Source organism: Amblyraja radiata, chromosome 19, assembly GCF_010909765.2.
Source record: "Amblyraja radiata isolate CabotCenter1 chromosome 19, sAmbRad1.1.pri, whole genome shotgun sequence".
Taxonomy (NCBI): domain Eukaryota; kingdom Metazoa; phylum Chordata; class Chondrichthyes; order Rajiformes; family Rajidae; genus Amblyraja; species Amblyraja radiata.
This window is the reverse complement of record NC_045974.1, coordinates 11,025,203-11,044,995: the sequence shown is the minus strand read 5'-3', so window position 1 is coordinate 11,044,995 and position 19,793 is coordinate 11,025,203. Positions and strand designations below refer to the sequence as shown.

General features: G+C 40.7%; 1 protein-coding gene across 1 annotated transcript in view; it reads right to left on the bottom strand.

The window, feature by feature from the left end:
• The window catches only part of cdhr3 (cadherin related family member 3), a 45,675-nt gene that overhangs the window by 9,669 nt on the left and 16,213 nt on the right, over window positions 1-19,793 (bottom strand). Inside the window, exons 8-12 of the mRNA XM_033038373.1 lie at window positions 18,024-18,213; window positions 15,359-15,524; window positions 14,162-14,264; window positions 12,496-12,594; window positions 420-658 (exon numbers count right to left, since the gene is read on the bottom strand). Of these exons, the coding sequence (XP_032894264.1) occupies window positions 420-658; window positions 12,496-12,594; window positions 14,162-14,264; window positions 15,359-15,524; window positions 18,024-18,213 (797 nt within the window). The remainder of the gene's footprint in view (window positions 1-419; window positions 659-12,495; window positions 12,595-14,161; window positions 14,265-15,358; window positions 15,525-18,023; window positions 18,214-19,793) is intronic.

Genomic DNA, 19,793 nt, shown 5'->3' with positions numbered 1-19,793 from the left:
GGGGGTGGATCTTATAGAAACTCACCATACAATGAAAGGCCTTCATAGAGTGAACATGGAGAGGATGTTTCCACTATTGAGAGAGTCTAGAACCAGATGGCACAGCAGAATAAAATGACATTCCTTTACAAAAGAGATGAAGAGGAATTTCTTTAGCCAGAGGGTGGTGAACCTGTGGAATTAATTGCCACAGATGCCTGTGGAGGACAAATAATTGGGTATTTTTAAAGCGGAGGTGGACAGATTCTTGATTAGTAAGGGCGTCAAAGGTTATGGGGAGAAGGTAGGAGAATGGGATTGAGAGGGAAAGAGAGATCAGCCATGATTGAATGGCGGAGCAGACTCGATGGGCCGAATGGCCTAATTCTGCTCCTGTGACCAATGAACATGACTAACCTTTAGCGTCAGAAAGCACTTACAGTGGTTGTAGCAGCTTTTTGATCCTTGGGATCTGTATCAACAGCCTGCACCGTCAGCAAATACTGAGCAGTTGCCTCATAGTTAGGTCGAGCCACAAGATGCAAATCCCCTGATGTTGGATTGATCCAAAACATCTGATTGTAGCCCAGTGTGCTTCCCCCTCCGACAAGCGAGTAAATGAGTTTCAGCCGTGGAAAATCTTTGTCATCTGCAAACACTTGTCCAACTATTGTCCCTGCTGGAAAAGGGGAGAGTCAGTTACTAGATAATAATTTATCTATCCAGTATTTAACCAGATAAATACTGTTAACTGTACTTGTTAACAGTAGATAACTTATTACTAGGTGTTTTGTTTTAATTGTATGTTTGTGGGAACATATCGAACATAGAATAGTACAACACATAGTACAACACATAGTACAACACATAGTACAACACATAGTACAACACATAGTACAACACATAGTACAACACATAGTACAACACATAGTACAATAGTACAATAGTACAGGCCCTTTGCCCCACAATGTCTATGCCGAATATGTTGCCAGGTTAAATTAATCTCCTCTGCCCGCACGTGATCCATATCCATATTTTATCCATATCCATGTGTCTGTCTAAAAACCTCTTAAACGCCACTACTAAGTACGGATCCAACGCCATCATTAAGTTTGCTGACGACACCACGGTGGTAGGACTGATCAGTGACAACGATGAGTCAGCCTACAGAGAGGAGGTCCAGCACCTGACAACCTGGTGTGCCAACAATAACCTCGTCCTCAACTCCAAGAAGACGAAGGAAATTATTGTCGACTTCAGGAAGGTCAGAGGAGGCAGTCATACCCCCATCCATTGATTGATTGATTGATTGATATAATTTAATTGCCACACAACCAAGGTCGGTGGTATTTGGGTTGCCAGCAGCGATACAATAATAAAGAACACAACCACAATAAAAAATTTACACAAACATCCACCACAGCATTCATCACTGTGGTGGAAGGCACAGAGCTTGGCCAGTCCTCCTCCATTTTCCATTTCCCCCCGTGGTCGGGACCACCACCCTCCACAGCCGTTGCTGCGGGCGTCCAGATGGTAAGGGACAAAGTCAAAGTCAAGGTGAGTCCAGGATCGGCTCTTCCCAACCAGAGACCGCGGCTTCAGGCTGGTGAAGGCCGCAGGCCGGCGGTCAAAGTTTTAAAGTACCTGCCGTGCCGCAGCCGGAAGCACCGCAGTCTGCAGGGCCGGCGGTCGAAGCTCCCCTCCAGGGGAGATGGTAAGTCCATGCTGCACCCGCGGTAGAAGTTGGCCGCGGGCCGACGGTGGAAGCTTCTTCTTCCCCCCGGGTCCTCCACGAGGGATCCCGGGCTGTAGATGCCGCACCAGCTGGAGTTCTGCAGACCGCGGCTTCAGGCTGCCGGCTGCCGCGGGCCAGCGTAACGGAACGCTCCCCTCCAGCGAGGTCTCACCCACTCCGCGCCGAGAATCCACGCTGCGCCCGCCGCTGAAGCTCCGGGCGCGTCTCCGGGAAAGTCCGCGCCGATCCTTGCTGTTAGGCCACGGGGGAGGCGACCTGAAAAAATCGCCTCTCCATGGAAGAGGCGGCCAAAACGGTTTCCCCCTTACCCCACCCACATATAAACGGGACTGAGGTGGAGCGCGTCTCCAGCTACAAATTCCTCGGGGTACATATCTCGGAGGATTTGTCCTGGTCCCTCAACACCTCCAAGCTGATCAAAAAGGCACAGCAGCGCCTTTACTTCCTGAGGAGGCTCAAGAAAGCCCACCTGTCCCCCCAGATCCTGACCAACTTCTACCGCTGTACCATCGAGAGCATCCTGACCACCTGCTTCACGGTATGGTACAGCAGTTGCACTGTTGCGGACAGGAAGGCACTACAACGGGTGGTGAAAACCGCGCAGCACATCATCGGTGCCCCGCTCCCTGCCATGGATGCCCTCCACCGAAAACGGTGTCTGAGACGGGCTGGGAAGATCATTAAAGACCCCTCCCACCCCAACCATGGACTGTTTGCCCTCCTCCCATCAGGGAGGCGGTACAGGAGCCTCAGGTCTCGTACCAGTAGGATGAGGAACAGCTTCTACAATTATACCATCACATTGCTGAACTCGGAGTCCCGCCGATAGATTTCTCCGGTCCCTCCGTCCCCATTGTTTAATTATTCTGTATTTCTGATTATTCTGTATCTTCTTTTTTTTAAATTTCTATGTGCACTACTACTACGGACTGACGCAAAACTGCATTTCGTTGTACCCATACTCAGTATTTGTGCAATGACATTAAAGTTGAATTGAATTGAATTGAATTGAATTGAATCTGCGTCTATCATCATCCCTGGTAGCTCACTCCAGACACCCACCACTTTCTGTGTAAAAAAAATTATCCCGCACATCTCCTTTAAACTTCCCCCCCTCACCTTAAAGCTGTGTCTCTCTGGTCTTGTATATTTCAACCCTTGAAAAAAGGTTCTGATTGTCTAGCATATCTATATCTCTCATAATTTGATATACATCTATCAGTTAACACCCACCCATCCTCTGCTCCAGATATTTTTTTTCCAAATAATAAGATAAAATGTCCCAAGGGAGATCAATCAATCAATCTATCTATCTATCTATCTATCTATCTATCTATCTATCTATCTATCTATCTATCTATCTATCTATCTATCTATCTATCTATCTATCTATCTATCTATCTATCTATCTATCTATCTATCTATCTATCTATCTATCTATCTATCCATCTATCCATCTATCCATCTACCAACCACTTTTTTATCTATATGTATATTTCGAGAAAACAATGTGGTAGATAGGTAGATATATCCATTCAGTCTGAAGAAGGGTCTCGACCCAAAATGTCACCCATTCCTTCTCTCCTGAAATGTTGCCTGTTCCGCTGAGTTACTCCAGCATTTATATATAAACAAATTTTTTTTGTTGTTTACTACGGGTTTATGCAGAGTACTGTGTTTACACATCTGTTGTGCTGGATCAAGTAATGAATTTCATTATTCCGTTTTGGGACATTTGACAATAAAACACTCTTGACTTTTGACTCTTCAAAGGAACATTAAAAAGTAGCATTTGACACAATGCCAAACAGGAGGCTACGGGGCATTGAGTTAATGGTACAATAGTGGGAAGAGAAGTATTGCAGGCTATTCTTTAGTTATGAAGTCCGTTTCTCTTGAGAGGTATGTGAGTGCCGCCCCACCCTTCCCCCGACACCCATTAATCAGGAGTGCAAAGCAAAGTGATATCCATGACATGGGCCTGGTACGACTGCCTGGAGTGATCCAATGTCACCTACTAATATTCCAGAAGAGCTTTGCACAACTAATGCCATCGCTCCGGGTACATCCAAGATGCCAGGAATTTCATGCTTGAATTCTGAGGACAACTGTGTTTCCACAATTTATGGACAGGAATATAAAAATAAAAATGGCATAGCACTCAGAAATTCATACATAGTTCTAGGCCCCCATTCCTCCATTATAAAAGCACTGAAAAATAATGTGTAGAAAGGAACTGCGGATGCTGGTATACGGCAGACAAAATGTATAGAAAGAAACGGTGGAAAAAAGTGCAGAAAGAAACAACACGCAAATGTGTAGAACGGAACTGAAAAAACTGAAGAACGGTCTCGACCCGAAACGTCACATTCCTTTTCTCCAGAGATGCTGCCTGTCCCACTGAGTTATTCCAGCTTTTTGTGCTTGTCTTCAGTTTAAACCAGCATCTGCAGTTCCTTCCTACACACTGAAAAATAGTAGTGACTGCTGGAGAGCTACAAGACTTAGAAGAGGTTAAATATGAGAACAAATTACAAATAATGTTTTAACTCTGGAGAACACACGTTAGTTTGTAGATTACCTCCCTGGTTTACTGGCTGTTTTATAAAGTCATGTGGTCCTAAGGAATAGGAGTAGAATTAGGCCATTCGGCCCATCAAGTCTACTCTGCCACTCAATCATGGCTGATCTATCGCTCCCTCCTAACCCCATTCTCCTGCCTTCTCCCCATAACCTCTGACACCCTTACTAATCAAGAATCTGTCTATCTCTGCCTTGAAAATATCCATTTCCGGTGGTGCCATGCTGGACTAGCAGTCGCAGCTTTTAGCTCAGCTGCTGTAAAATCACGATTTTTCGCGTTAAAATCGGGTCTGGAGGTCGGGACCAATTCAAAAACTCACCGGAGCCCCGGGACGTCGCGCTGATGATGTCATCAGTAAGTGCTGTGATTTAAAACGGAGGATAAAGGATTTTAAATGAAAAAACTCTCCAGCTCAGAGCCCTCAGAGAACAATCTCAAAACTGCTGAAAACACAGAAAACTGAAGAACAGACCTTTGAAGTGGATTCTGGAATGGCTACAAGGGCCAAGACTGAGATGGCTACTAAGGAGAAAAATGAAATGGAGGAGATAAAGAACTCGGTAAGAGAACTGAGAAAGGATATTGAGGCTGGAAACTCAAAAATGATGGAAAATATTAATGTTAAATTGATGGAAAATATGTCGAACATCAATGCTGGTAATCAAAAAGTTATTGACTGCATTGGCATTATACAAAAACAAATTGAGGATGTGCATGAAGAGCTAATGGGGAGAATTAATAAAGGGGAAGAAGAATCTAAGAAGAAGTTTGAGGCTGTGCATGTAATTGTTTCTTCACATGTAACTGAAATGAAAGACATGGAAACAATTGTTGATCAAATGGCTGAAGATATGCAGGGAATGAAGCTAGAACTAGACAGCCTCAAGAGTCAACTGGCGAAAGTCTCAGATAAATGTCTTGATCTCGAAGCTCGCTCACGACGCCAACATTTACGAATACTGGGAGTAACAGAAGGGGCAGTCGGGAACAACGCCCGTGAGTTCACTGCCAACTTAATCAAACATGTACTCAATTTACCTGTGGAACCGGAAATTGAAGTGGCACATTGAATACCTAGATTTAAGCCAAGATCACAAGCAGATCCAGCCCACCCACGACAGATCATAGTCAAACTTCGGGACATTTCAGCACTTGAAGAGCTGATGAAAAAAATCAAATTCGGAGTGAAGATGACCTTTGGAAATGACTCTACCAAACTCCTCCGGGATTATCCCAATGAGATCGTGCAAAAGAGAAGAAAATTCTCACAGACAAGACAGATTCTCCATGGAGTTAAAGATGTCAGATGTGGCGTTTTTTATCCGGCCAGGATGCGCATTACTTTCAAGGGAAAAGAGAAAACTTTCACTAATTCGGACGCATCTTATAAATCTGCCCAAGAGATTGTGGCAGAAACAGAAGATTAATCAAGGCAGCGGGACGATATGGACAATTTCTTTCCTTTTATTACTTCACAGAGAACACCTGAAGATAAGGGAAGAAACACCATTCTCTAAAAGTTTAAAATGGAAGAGCATTTCCATGTGCGCTGGTCTAGACACCTTATCTCCTTTGGATGCTTTGGAATTCAACTCAAGGGCATTCTTTGTTCAAAATGAAGGAAAGACTGATAAGCAACGCAGAGATGAACAGCAGAGCCGAATGTGGAAAACACTACAAGGACAAATGGCGGTTTAAGATCTTAAAACAGCTTTACAAAATATAGAGAATTAACAATAATTAACAATACTAATATAGAAATATAAATGGAAACTAACCTGAACTATATAATGGGCAAAATGTAATAATGTGCTAATAAGACTGACTAGCGCATATATAGAGATAACAAATTTTAGAATTAAAGTAGATAATACTGAAAGGTTAAGTGTTATGTAGTTCGTGTGGAGAAGGGAGGAGACTCAGGCACCTGGCATAATTCCAGGAGCCTGTTTCTGGTTAACCTTTACAGCTAACAGCTTACTATTACTAAAGGTATAACTTAAGTTGATGAAAGTGTTAGATAAATAAATTTCACGGTAGCTGAACACAGATCTGATAAGTCTGAATGAAATATATATATATATATATATATATATATATATATATAGTGTAATTGGGTGAAATATAATTGATTTTGAAATGGCACCGTCTTCCTAGGTTTAGAGTAATAAAAGGAGCGGAGCTAATTGTACAACATCAACTTCGGAAGTCGAATAGATGTCGAATCCCACAGGAATACTTCAGACACTGTAATTTTACTTGTTCAATTTTTTTTTTTATCGCAATGTGTCACTACTATGTGTTTTTTTTTCAAGGAAAATCGCAAAAGGGATCTTCCAAGGAAGTTAATAATATAAACGCCCCCCAAATATCCAGAGTCCTGAGGTATGGATGCACCGTAATAAATAAGGGTATTAAAATCCGAGAAAATGCAAGATGATAAACAAAAGAAAATGGGAGAAATCACACTGTGTAGCTGGAATATAAGGGGTATTAATGAACCAATTAAAAGGGGCAAAATACTAGCTCAGTTGAAATCATATAACACGGACATTACTTTTCTACAAGAAACGCACCTTAAACATCAAGATCAGATGAGATTGAGGGCGAATTGGATAGGCCAAACATTTCACTCCTCATATACTTCGAAATACAGAGGCACCGCAATTATTATTCGCAAAGGAATACCATTCAAATCAAAGAACATTATATCAGATAAGGAAGGGAGATATCTTATAGTTACAGGAGAGATCCATGCTACGCAAATCACTTTGGTAAACATATATGCGCCCAATTTTGATAATCCTCAATTTTTTAATAAAATCCTGAATACAATCGCAGAATTTAACTACCAAAATGTTATAATTGGAGGAGACTTCAACTGTGTTTTAGATCCGTACTTAGATAAATCGATGCAAAAACAAAGAGGTAATATGAAATCTAAAACTAGTGAACTCTTAAATACATATATAAAAAATACAAATATAGCAGACGTCTGGAGGATCGCGAATCCGACTGGAAGGGAATACTCGTTTTATTCAATGGTACACAAAACATACTCACGTATAGACTACTTCCTAGTTGATACAAAACTAATCCCTTATACTATGAACCCTAAATATCACACCAATACGATTTCAGATCACTCCCCGCTAACTTTAGTTTTAAAATTAGAAGGAATGTCTACAAACAAATCGTTCTGGAGGTTTAACTCGCAAATTCTGAAAGACCCACAAGGGAGTATATATCTAAAAAAACAAATGGACCTATTTTTTGAAACAACGATACACCAGATATATTGCCCACTTTATTATGGGAATCCTTCAAAGCATTTATTAGAGGAGTCATTATCTCGTATCAAGCTTTTCAAAACAAAAAGAATAAGAATAAACAAAGACAATTAGAAGAACAAATCAGACAACTAGATATAGATAATGCTAAAGACCCAACTATGGATAAACATAATAAAATTTTAATACTGAAATTTAAGCTAAATAAATTATTATCAGAGAAGATTATAAGATTATTCCAAATTACAAAACAAGAACATTTCGAATTTGGGGATAAACCCCATAAACTTTTGGCACGCCAACTGAAAAAACGGGAAAAAGATCATGCAATTTTAAAGATTAAATCAGATAGAGGGGAATTATTAACACTACCTAATGATATCAATAAAAGATTTGTTTAATTTTACAAGAATTTATACACATCGAAAACGCTAACAGACAATAATAAAGTTTCAGAATTTTTGGACAATTGTAACCTTCCAAAACTAGAATTGAAGGAACAAGAGGAACTGGGAGCACAAATTACATCTAAGGAAATAGAAGACACAATAAACACACTTAAGAATTGAAAAACACCAGGACCAGACGGATTCAGTAATGAATTTTATATATGTTTTTACGACATAGTTACACCACCTCTACAGAAAATGTATACATACGCTTTTAAAGAACTAATCTTACCTGAAACACTAGCAGAATCAACGATCACATTAATACTTAAAAAAGATAAAGATATAGAAGAACCAGGCTCATATATCCGTATTGCTTTGTTAAATACGGATCAAAAAATATTAGCGAAAACACTAGCTAGAAGACTAAGTCAATATGTTAGTAAATTAATAAATGAGGATCAAACGGGATTTATACCTAAGAGACATTCATTTAATAACCTGAGACGTCTGCTTAACATAATGCACTCTCACAAACCTCAAGAACAAGAGTTATCTATCATTTCATTGGACGCAGAAAAAGCGCTTGATCAAGTAGAATGGGATTATATGATTAAAGTATTGCAAAAATTTCAAATGGGAGAGAACTTCATTGCATGGATAAAATTATTATATAACAAACCCACGGCTAGAATATTAACTAATAATATACTATCTACGAAATTCCAATTAACAAGGGGCAATAGACAAGGATGTTCATTATCATCGCTGTTATTCGCTCTGGTAATTGAACCTTTAGCTGAAGAAATTAGAACACACCCGGATATTTACGGTTATAATACAAAATATTCAAATAACAAAATATCCTTATATGCAGACGATGTATTACTGTATATCACAAAACCCCAAATCAGTATACCAAACATATTAAATCTAATTGAGGACTTTGGATCTTTCTCAGGATACAGAATAAACTGGAACAAAAGTGAAATTATGTTGATATAACCGAAAGACTCAACACATCTCTTGAAATTCCCCTTTAAAATAGCCACAGAAAAATTTAAATATTTAGGAATTGACATCACTAGAAATTATAGCCCCTTACTTAAGAAACTAAATAATCTAATCAAATTCTGGAAAACGCTCCCGATGTCTTTAATAGGTCGAATAAATGCTATAAAAATGATCTTTTTACCACAAATCCTATATTTATTTCAATCAATTCCAATATATCTTCCAAAAAAGTTTTTCAAAAAATTAGACTCAGACATTACAAATTTTATATGGGATTATAAATCCCACAGAATACAAAGAGCACACCTTAGTAAACCAAAAGAGATGGGTGGTCTAGCGCTCCCTAACTTTATGTACTATAATTGGGCAGTAAATATTAAAAATATGATTCACCTGCTGGACAACTCTGCCCAGCAGGTGGACTGGATTGTAATGGAGAGAGAGGACTGCTCTCCGTGTAATACAGGAGCGACTCTCCTCTCACCAATGAATCTGAATAACAAAAATTATAATTAAAATCCAATGATACATAGCACAATTAGAACTTGGAAACAAATAAAACAGAATCTAAAATTAAGAAATCTATCTCTTTTAATGCCAATAGTCAATAACCCATCGTTTAAACCCTCAATTATAGATAAATCATTTACACAATGGGAAAGAATGGGAATCAAAACGCTCGGAGACTTGTATGAATTAGGAAAATTATTATCATTTCAACAATTACAACTGAAGTATAATTTGAAAAATAATCAATATTTTAAATATCTTCAAATCCGTGACTATCTGAAAAAATACACAAAAGACTATCATAACATGTCCCCAGACTTATTGGATGAAGCCATGAAGACAAAGGCTGAATTAGCAAATCTAGTATCATACTTATACAACATTATTTTAAATATAGAAATACCTACAACCGATGGTATTAGAAGAGACTGTGAACAAGAACTAGCTATAAAAATTTCAAAAGAGAGCTGGGATAAACACTTACTATATGTGCATAAATGCTCGATCAACGTACGACATACTCTAATTCAATATAAAACATTACATAGACTATATTATTCAAAAACTAAAATAACTAAACTTTTCCCCAATGTCTCACCCATTTGTGATAAATGTCAGTCACAAGAAGCTACCATAGCGCACTCTTTTGTTTTTTGTATAAAAATTCAAAAATTCTGGAACGAAATATTTGAAATCTTCACAAAATTATTTAAAATAAAACTTGTACCAAAAGCAGAATGGATCATTTTTGGAATATCGGAAGGTAACCCCGAATTAAATGTGTTTCAAAAGAACTTACTTAATTACGGGCTAATAATAGGAAAAAACTTATACTCAAATTTTGGAAAAATGCTCCAATACCAACAATAAAAATGTGGATTTCAAACATGTTCGAAACACTACACTTGGAAGAGATGAGACTCCTCCTAGCAGGCAAAGCAGACCACTTCCAAAAGACGTGGTCTGCATTTACGGAACTATTACAAGCATAAGGTGCAATAGTAATTTAAAATATAAATGGTACCAGGATCTGGTAACGGGGAGTACAAAATAAAAAAATTTTAAAACACGGTTAGTATATCCTTTTTTGCGGAGTTTTGTGTTACAATAGAGCGATTGTTTTTCCTTTTTTTCTTTTCTTTCTAGGGTCTTATTTCCTTTCTTTACTTCCTTCTCTAACTTCTTCCCTAAGAGGCTTTCTTCTCCCAACACTTTCCTGCACCTTCAAGATTCTTGCTCACTTTCCTTACTTCTTTTATTTCTACCTTTTTTAAAGCTCGAAAAACGAAGTGGTACAACAAATGTAATAAGATATATGTGATGTGTATTACTGTAATTTACTGTACTTCTAATAAAAAAATAAAAAAATAAATAAATAAAATATCCACTGACTTGGCCTCCACAGCCTTCTATGCCAAAGAATTCCACAGATTCACCACCCTCTGACTAAAGAAATTTCTCCTCATCTCCTTCCTCAAAGAACGTCCTTTAATTCAGTCTGAAGAAGGGTTTCGGCACAAAACGTTGACTATTTCCTTCGCTCCATAGATGCTGCTGCACCCGCTGAATTTCTCCAGCATTTTTGTGTACCTTCCTTTAATTCTAATTTTGTAGGCAACTGGGTAAGTGGCACCAAGTTACACCTTCCACGCATTGCATTTCCAAGACATTTAATTCCCAAACTTGCAGACAGATTACTGCTGGTGAATCCTTCACTATTCATTACTGTTGACCTCTGCACAGAGTACAGCTGTGGAATATGCACTTGTGGATGTCAATACTTTTACACTGAGGAACCAGCTCAGAAAAGGGTCAGTGAGTTGGATTTGCCTCTGAATAGACTTGAATAGTTCACTTGAATAGGACGTTATAAAATTTCCGATGTGTTACATTTTAAATTATTTAACCTTACATTAAATGTTCAATGTATATAAAATGTTCATTTGTATTTTATGAAATATTTTTTGCTATCAATATTTTGAATGCTTCTGCATATTAAGGATCATTTTCATCCTCCCCCTCACTCCTTCCTAGTTGTTTTACCAGTTCCACAGTTCTCCATATTGTTTTACTCCCTCACACTTTCCCGAGCCAACCAGGCACGGCCCTGCCTGAGGTCATTTGTCGCTGACCTTGATTGATCCTGGTCTTCTCTCACCTCTCACCTCCCCCCTCCCACCCCATACTTTCAGTGTGAAGAAGGATCCCAACCCGAAACGTCACCCGTCCTTTTTCTCCAGAGCTGTTGCCTGACCCGCTGGGTTACTCCAGCACTTTGTGTCTATCTTTGGTACGAACCAGCATCTACAATGCTTTGTTTCTACTTCGCGTCTATCTTCACTTCCTTCAACATTGACTGGTGGAGCTACAGAGTGCATCATCTACAAGGTGTGATCTACCACTGCTATTTCTCCAGCCCCTGCCCATCATCTAGAAGAGGCAATGCACAAAGCAACCCATCTCTTAGACTTGAACTTATCTACAGTATCACCATCTTGACCTGGGCTCAGAACGTCAACCCTCCTGCATTGCTGGATCACAGTTCTAAGAAACAAACTCTCACAGCCAAGAAGGCAGCTCTATACCAACATCAAGGCCAGGATAATAACGGCCAGCCATGGCATTCATAGCATAAGAATGAAATGTCTTAACACCAGTAAAATAACAAGGGGCTTAGGGAAGATTATTTTGTGGAAACAAGGAACTGCAAATGCCGGTTTATACAAAAGGACACAAAGTGCTGGAGTAACTCACCAGGTCTGGCAGCATCTCTGGAGAACATGGATTGGTGACATTTTGTGTCGGGACTATTTTGTGCTCCTTTCTCAAATTTGGTTTGTCCTTCTATTCTGCTTTTATCTAATGCCAGTTTTTATCCTCAGACATTTAGTATCTTCACCTGCACCTTCACCTGACAGAATCGGAAGAATTGAACATTTTTATGCGTGGTTTCTCTATGTTTTTACTTACTTCCACTGAATTCGGAAATGTTGAAAGTATACGATGCCTGGCCAAAGGTTGGAGGAAACTCGTTTACTGGTGTGACTGTGATGTAGATGGTCACTGTATCTGGGTGAGAAAAGTCACATCTTTAGAACATTTGTGTTAGAAATTTCTTAAGCAACATTTTGCATTCAACCTATGACTTGTCAGTGCACGATGTGAAGATGCAATTGAACATTAAACTTCTTCGCGGACTTTTCAGCACTAATCATACTCAAAATCGTTGTCGCTTTGGAATAGTGTACCCCATGTTGGCTATATCGACTTCATTCAGTAGAACCGATTTGAACATCACTATACTGTTATTTGTTTTTAAATCTCTGAATGGGCTCGCCCCGCCTTACCTCTCTGAGCTGCTCCACCCATACGCTCCTGCCCGGTCCCTCAGGTCAGCTGATCAGCTGCTCCTGGAGGTACCGAGGTCTAAGCGGAAGCTCAGAGGGGATAGAGCCTTCTCTGTTGCTGCTCCGGCACTCTGGAACGCTCTGCCGTTGCACGTCAGACAGGCCCCCTCACTGTCCATCTTCAAAGCCAGTGTTAAAACACATTTATAGCTCCCTGGCTTTTGACCATGCATAAGACTTTGCTCCTGTTTTTAGTGTTTTTAATATTTCTATATTTTGAATATCTTTACTTACTCCATCTTTTAATTGTTATTATTGGTGTGTATTAACTTTTTTGTCAATGATTAGTGATGTACAGCACTTTGTTGCAACTATGATTGTTTTTAAAGTGCTCTATAAATAAAATTATTATTATTTATTATTATACCTTAATTGGTACACGTGACAATAAAAGACCTTTGAACTTTCTGAACCTTTGAACCCATTTTACCCTCTTTATATTAAAGCCCCTCAAAATGTTAAGCAATTCAATGAAACCTTCTATCAGTCTTTTCTACTGAGAATGATCCCAATGTCTCTAGGCCCTCGGCATAAATAAATATAAACCTCCATGAAAAATTATGAATGATTGCAGAAGAGATTGAATATATATACAGAGAGTATCTGAAAATCAATAAACTAACCAGGGAATATCCTGCCTAAACTTGGAGGTTAAGTGCCCATATTTAAAGATGTCTAAGAAACCGGCCTTTTGAATTCATAGACCATATAACATAGAACACTACAGCACAAGACCAGGTCCTTGGCCCAGAAGATAAATTATTCTCATCTCCCTGCACATGATTCATACCCTTCCATTCCCTCCATATCAATGTGCCCTATCAAAAAGTTTCATAAACGTCACTATCATATCTGCTTCCACCCACCACCCTCCGTGTAAATAATCTAAAATGGAATAATTGTTCTGATAGTCATAGGTCATAAGGTCATGTGTTAGGAGCAGAATTAGGCCATTCGGCCCATCAAGTCTACTCCGCCATTCATCATGGCTGATCTATCTCTCGCTCCTAACCCCATTCTCCTGCCTTCTCCCCAGAACCCCTGACACCCAGACTAATCATAGTCATACAAGGTGGAAACAGGCCCTTTAGCCCAAATTGCCCACACACCGACCAACAAGCCCCATCCACACTAGTTCCATCTGCTTGCATTTGGCCCATATTCCTCCAAACCTTTGTACTAGTCCAAATGTTTTTTAAATGTTGTGATCTCCTGAGTTAGTCTCTTACCTTGGTAATGAGGTGGGGCAATGTCTGTGACAACTACCAACATCATGTAAACATTGTCATCTTCAAGATTGGTAACAGCTTCAAAGTCCAGGTCCCCAGTAACCTTCCAAAGCAAGATTGGAGAGCAGTGGTTGTAATGGGGAGCCGTGAAATATTTTAACAATTAAATAAAAGTGCGCTCGGAATTGTGCCTAAAATTCATGTGCATATATGAATCCAAAATGAGGGCCTAAATGAGGACTTAACATCTTCCTTAATATTTCACTGAGTTGTAGTCCTTAGGTAGGCAGTGGAAGCAGTTAATGGTGATTAATTTAAACACCAAATTATATGGAAGGTAAACACAATATGCTGGAGTAACTCAGTGGGTCAGGCAGCATCTTTGGCAAAAAGAACGTTACGTGTTGAGACAGTGGTGCAGCAGAAGAGCCACTGCCTTACAGCGCCAGAGGACCGAGTTGGATCCAGACTACGGCTGCTGTCTGTATGGAGTTTATATGTTCTCCCTGTGACCTGCATGGGTTTTCTCCGAGATCTTCAGATTCCTCCCACACTCCAAAGACATACAGGTTTGTAGGTGACATTTGCAGACAGGTGCGGACGGTGGGCCAAAGGGCCTGTTTCAGTGCTGCATCTCTAAACTTAACTGAACTAAACCCTTCTTCAGATGTCTCCAAGCTGAGGTCAGGATGGAACCTGGGTTGCCCGAGTTATGAGGCCGCCACTACACTATCATTCCTGGGGCTCATGTTGTCGACCTCCCCATGGTGATCCCTGTCAACTGACCTCAGTCAGGCGAACGACAACAAACAGAGACAGCAGCAGCGCCGCAGCTTGTCGCCAACCCGGAGCATGCGCCCTCTTTAGAGCGGGCACCTACGGATGTCGTACCGGATGGCATCACCCTGCTGCAGACTTCTGCTGCCTCAAACGAAAGAAGAAGACCTTATTCCTGAGCCACCCTTGATCCTGTGAACTCTCTTGGACAAAGATCTTTCCTCTGGACCGTGTCAGCACCACACAGGGAGATGCCTTCAGCTGTGAACCTTCCGACAAGCTGCAAGATTGCTTCAAAAAAATGGAAGTGCTTTTCCTGTGTCCAGAATATTCGTTTTTCATTTAAACGCGTTTCCTCCAGAGAGGGAGGTTGACCTGATTTTTATCCAGTGGACACACTGTAAAGGGAAACTCACTTACCACAATCGTAGTGCTGTTCTTCCCATTCAAAGCAAATTTCCCGCCAGTCCCAAGACCAGGTTGAAGCGAAGTTGTGAACTGCCTGTTTGCAAGATCAACGTCATTATCTTTGCAGGATATAGTTACGATTGTTGTATCCTTTTCAGTAGTTTCTGGTACCTGAATACTAAACAAGGTTCAAAGTGGCTTGATTGTAATCATGTAGTCTTTCTGCTGACACGCAACAAATAAGCTTTCCACTGTACCTCAGTGCACGTGACAATAAATGAAACTAAACAAAACTATGTTGAATTATGGTTAAAACACAAAGTACGTGTTATAACACCAGGCAGACAAAAATGCTGGAGAAACTCAGCGGGTGAGGCAGCATCTATGGAGCGAAGAAAATAGGCAACGTTTCGGGTCGAGACCCTTATAACACCAAGAGAGGCGTTCAACCAAGAAAACCAAACCCAATGCCAAGCTACATATACATACTTATGCCATTGGACAATAACTAACTTTATATTCAACAATAAGCTATCTACGTGTTGACAAACACATAAACTAAATTAAACTTTTTCTGTTGCCTAGATAGCACGCAACAAAAAGGTTTTTCGCTGTACCTCGGTACATGTGACAATAAACAAAACAAAACTAAACTAAACTAAACTAGTGCTACCATCCCTATGACTTTCCATGATTTAAGTTCAACCTGGGTATTGCTCACTTTGATGAGCTATTTCAGGAATATAATAGTTGTCACTGAAACTATATTCTGCAGTCGGTAATAAGAGAATTATGGGCAGAAATTACTGAGGTGTGGTGAACAAGGTCTGTGGGATTTCCCATTGCATGATGAATTTCAGGCTCACAAGGGTAGGTTAATCTAAAGCAATCAATTGAAAACTTGGGTGAAAGATGTCTTGGGGACGGAACTACCTGTACCAATATTTAGTTTTGTTTATTATTGTCACAGGTACAGTGAAAAGCTTGTTATCAAGTCCTATCCAGTCAGCGAAAAGACTCTGCACGATTACACTGTACAAGATTATATTATACAAGACTGTACACACAATGTAGACACAAGAAACTGCTGATGCTGGTTTACCAAAATAGACACAGTGCTGGAAGATTTACTTTGCATTTCCCACATTTTTTGTTTTAACTGAAAGATTCATCATTTACAATTTTTCTTTACCCTAGATTTAAAGGGGCAGATTGGTTTATACAGGTGTACCACATGCAGTCTGGGAATGGAATATGGCACACCTGTTTAAATCCTTTCTGCTCCATGCTGACCAACATGTCCCATCTCTGTCAGTCCCACCTGCCCACGTTTGGCCCATATCCCTCTAAACCATGTACCTGTCCAAATGTCTTTTAAATGTCTGTTTTTGTCCCTTCCTCAACGACCTCCTCTGGCACCTCATTCCATATACACTGTGTGTCATTTTCCTTTCCGTCATATTCTACCTCTTCACTATTGGGAATGCACAGTGGGCCTGCAGGTGACCAGAGCAATGCAGTAGCAATAATATATAAAGTGACTGCATTGCTGGGAGTTACAGGCTGACTTGTGTGGCCTTCAATATTTGTGTGTGTGTGTCACGCATACTATGCCTGGCAGACTGGCTTTCAACACAATTCTGTTGTGCCTTGCTCCATCTGCTCATTCCATTCAATAACCTCAGTGGAAAAAAAGATGGACGCTTATCGCAAAAGATGCTTCAGCTAAAAATTCACTCTTGTTTTCCACACGCAGCACACAGAGCAAGTCTTCCCTATTAATGACCAGCTCCTATCATGTAATGAAATCGATTTTTATCTTGTGGAACTTTTCCAGTGCTTGCAGTAACAAGGAGTGGCACAGTGGCGCATTGGTAGAGTTGCTACCTAATGCCCCTGTCCCACTCAGGAAACCTGAACGGAAACCTCTGGAGACTTTGCGCCCCACCCAAGGTTTCCGTATGGTTCCCGGAGGTTGCCGGAGGTTTTTGTCAGTCTCCCTACCTGCTTCCACTACCTGCAACCTCCGGCAACCACCTGGAACCTCCGGGAACCGCACGGAAACCTTGAGTGGGGTGCAAAGTCTCCAAGGTTTCCGTATGGTTCCCGGAGGTTGCCGGAGGTTTTTGTCAGTCTCCCTACCTGCTTCCACTACCTGCAACCTCCGGCAACCACCTGGAACCTCCGGGAACCGCACGGAAACCTTGAGTGGGGTGCAAAGTCCACTCCAGAGGTTTCCGTTCAGGTTTCCTAAGTGGGACAGGAGCATTACTGCGCCCGACACCCAAGTTTGATCCTGACTACGGGTTGCTGTCTGTACAGAGTTTGTACGTTCTCCCTGTGACCGTGTGGGTTTTCTCCAGGTGCCCCAGCTTCCTCCCTCGTCCCAAAGACGTGCAGGTTTGTAAATTAATTGGCTTCTGTAAAATTGTCCCGAGAGTGCAGGATAGAACTAGTGTACGGGTAATAGACACAAAATGCTGTTCCTTTTCTCCAGAGATGTTGCCTGACCCAGTGAGTTATTCCAGCATTTTGTGTCTATCTTCAGTGTAAACCAGCATCTGCAGTGTTTGGGTGATCATTGGTCTGCGTGGACTTGGGGGGGCTGAAGGGTGCGTTTCCACGCTGTATCTCGAAAACTAAAACTCAAGCTAAGAAGAATGAATGCGCAAGGTACCTGTAAGTAAGTGGGAAACAGAAGGGTTGGTTGTCGTTAACATCTCTTATGTTGACTATGATGGTCATCAAAGCTACATGCCCTTGGGAAGGATGGTCTTTGGCACCAACCTCAAACTCTTGGATTGGAACATCTCTGAAAGGTCCATTATCACGGTCAATTATTGCTGATACAATCAGCTCACCTGTAACTGCAATAGAAAAGCACCAAACCACACTTAAAGTAACATCTTGCTTTATAAATTGTAACTATTTTTGGGAGTGGACCATTGAAAAAAGGAATAAGAAACATAAAGCATTGCAGTAGCAGGAAAGGGAAAGGATTCTTTGTGGAGTGTGTTCCCTTCTCCCTCATCCCAGGGCCAATCCCACAATTTCAAAGGACAATGAAGACTTTCTTTTCCCAATGAGACCTTATTCCAGCGAGGCATCGATCCATTTAAGAAAGTGGAAATGAAAGGGAGAAATGTCTTTCATTTGGTGAATAAAGAGAATGAATGGACTTAATTTAAGAAAAGCAATCTGAGGATGGAATCTGAAATGCGAAGCATTTAACTAAGTTTAAACAGGTTGGGAGTATTCTCTTTAGGGAAAGGATTTAAACGTTATTGGATTGTGATCTTTCAAATGTGAAATGAATTAGAGAGGATGAATGTGGGGAATCTAATGCAAAATGTCATAGATTGCAATAAAACCACCTGGGGCATAATATAATGTCTAGTGCGCTCAGACTGTAGTTAGAAATGTCACAGTGGAAATGCTTGAGATTTGGTTTAGTTTAGTTTAGAAATACAGAGCGGAAACAGGCCCTCCGACCCACTGGGTCCGCACCGCCCAGCGATCCCCGCACATTTACACAACCCTATTTTTACATTTATACATTTTATACCAAGCCAATTAACCTACAAACTTGTACGTCTTTGGAGTGTGGGAGGAAACCGAAGATCTCGGGAAAAAACCCACGTGGTCACGGGGAGAATGTACAAACTCCATACAGACAAGCACCCGTAGTCAGGATCGAACCTGGGTCTCTGGCGCTGTAAAGCAGCAACCCTACCTCTGCGCCACCGTGCCGCTCAGAGCTGTGATGTTCTCAAATAATAGGAAACTAGGCAGATGAAAAAGGATAGAAAGATACGCTCAAAGATTGAGATGAGACAAATGAAATGTTCTGTAGAGTATAAACCCAGCACTGTTAAAGAAAAGGTGTTGCAATTGGCCTCTTTCTTTGCTGAATATTCGTTGCGCTTTGACCATGATTCATTTTTTGGGCTAAGCTATTGTCTTGATGCTGCACTTGGAATGATGTGACCTCTTTGGAAGCAGTTCTGTCAATTAATGACCTCCAAATGAGTGAGGAATTATTCAAGTTTTCTTATACTCTGCTACTTTGCTTTTGAAGTTGACAGCCATTTCTGAGTCACACAAAACCTGCATGGTAAAGGATTGTTAAAATCTATGTGTTAATCTATGAGTGGCACAGTGGTAGAGTTGCTGCCTTACAGCACCATAGACGCATGTTCCATCCTGACTTGGGGTGCTGTATGTACAAGTTTGTACACTCTCCCCGTGACCGCATAGGTTTCTCCAGGTGGCTCGGTTTCCTCCCTCACTCCAAAGACGTACACGTTTGTAGCTTAATTGACTTTGGTAAAAGTTGTAAATTGTCCCTAGTGTGTGTACTTGTGTAACGCAGATCGCTGGTCAGCGGTGACTCGATGGGCCGAAGGGCCTGTTTCCACACTGTATCTCTAAACTGATTTGATGCACT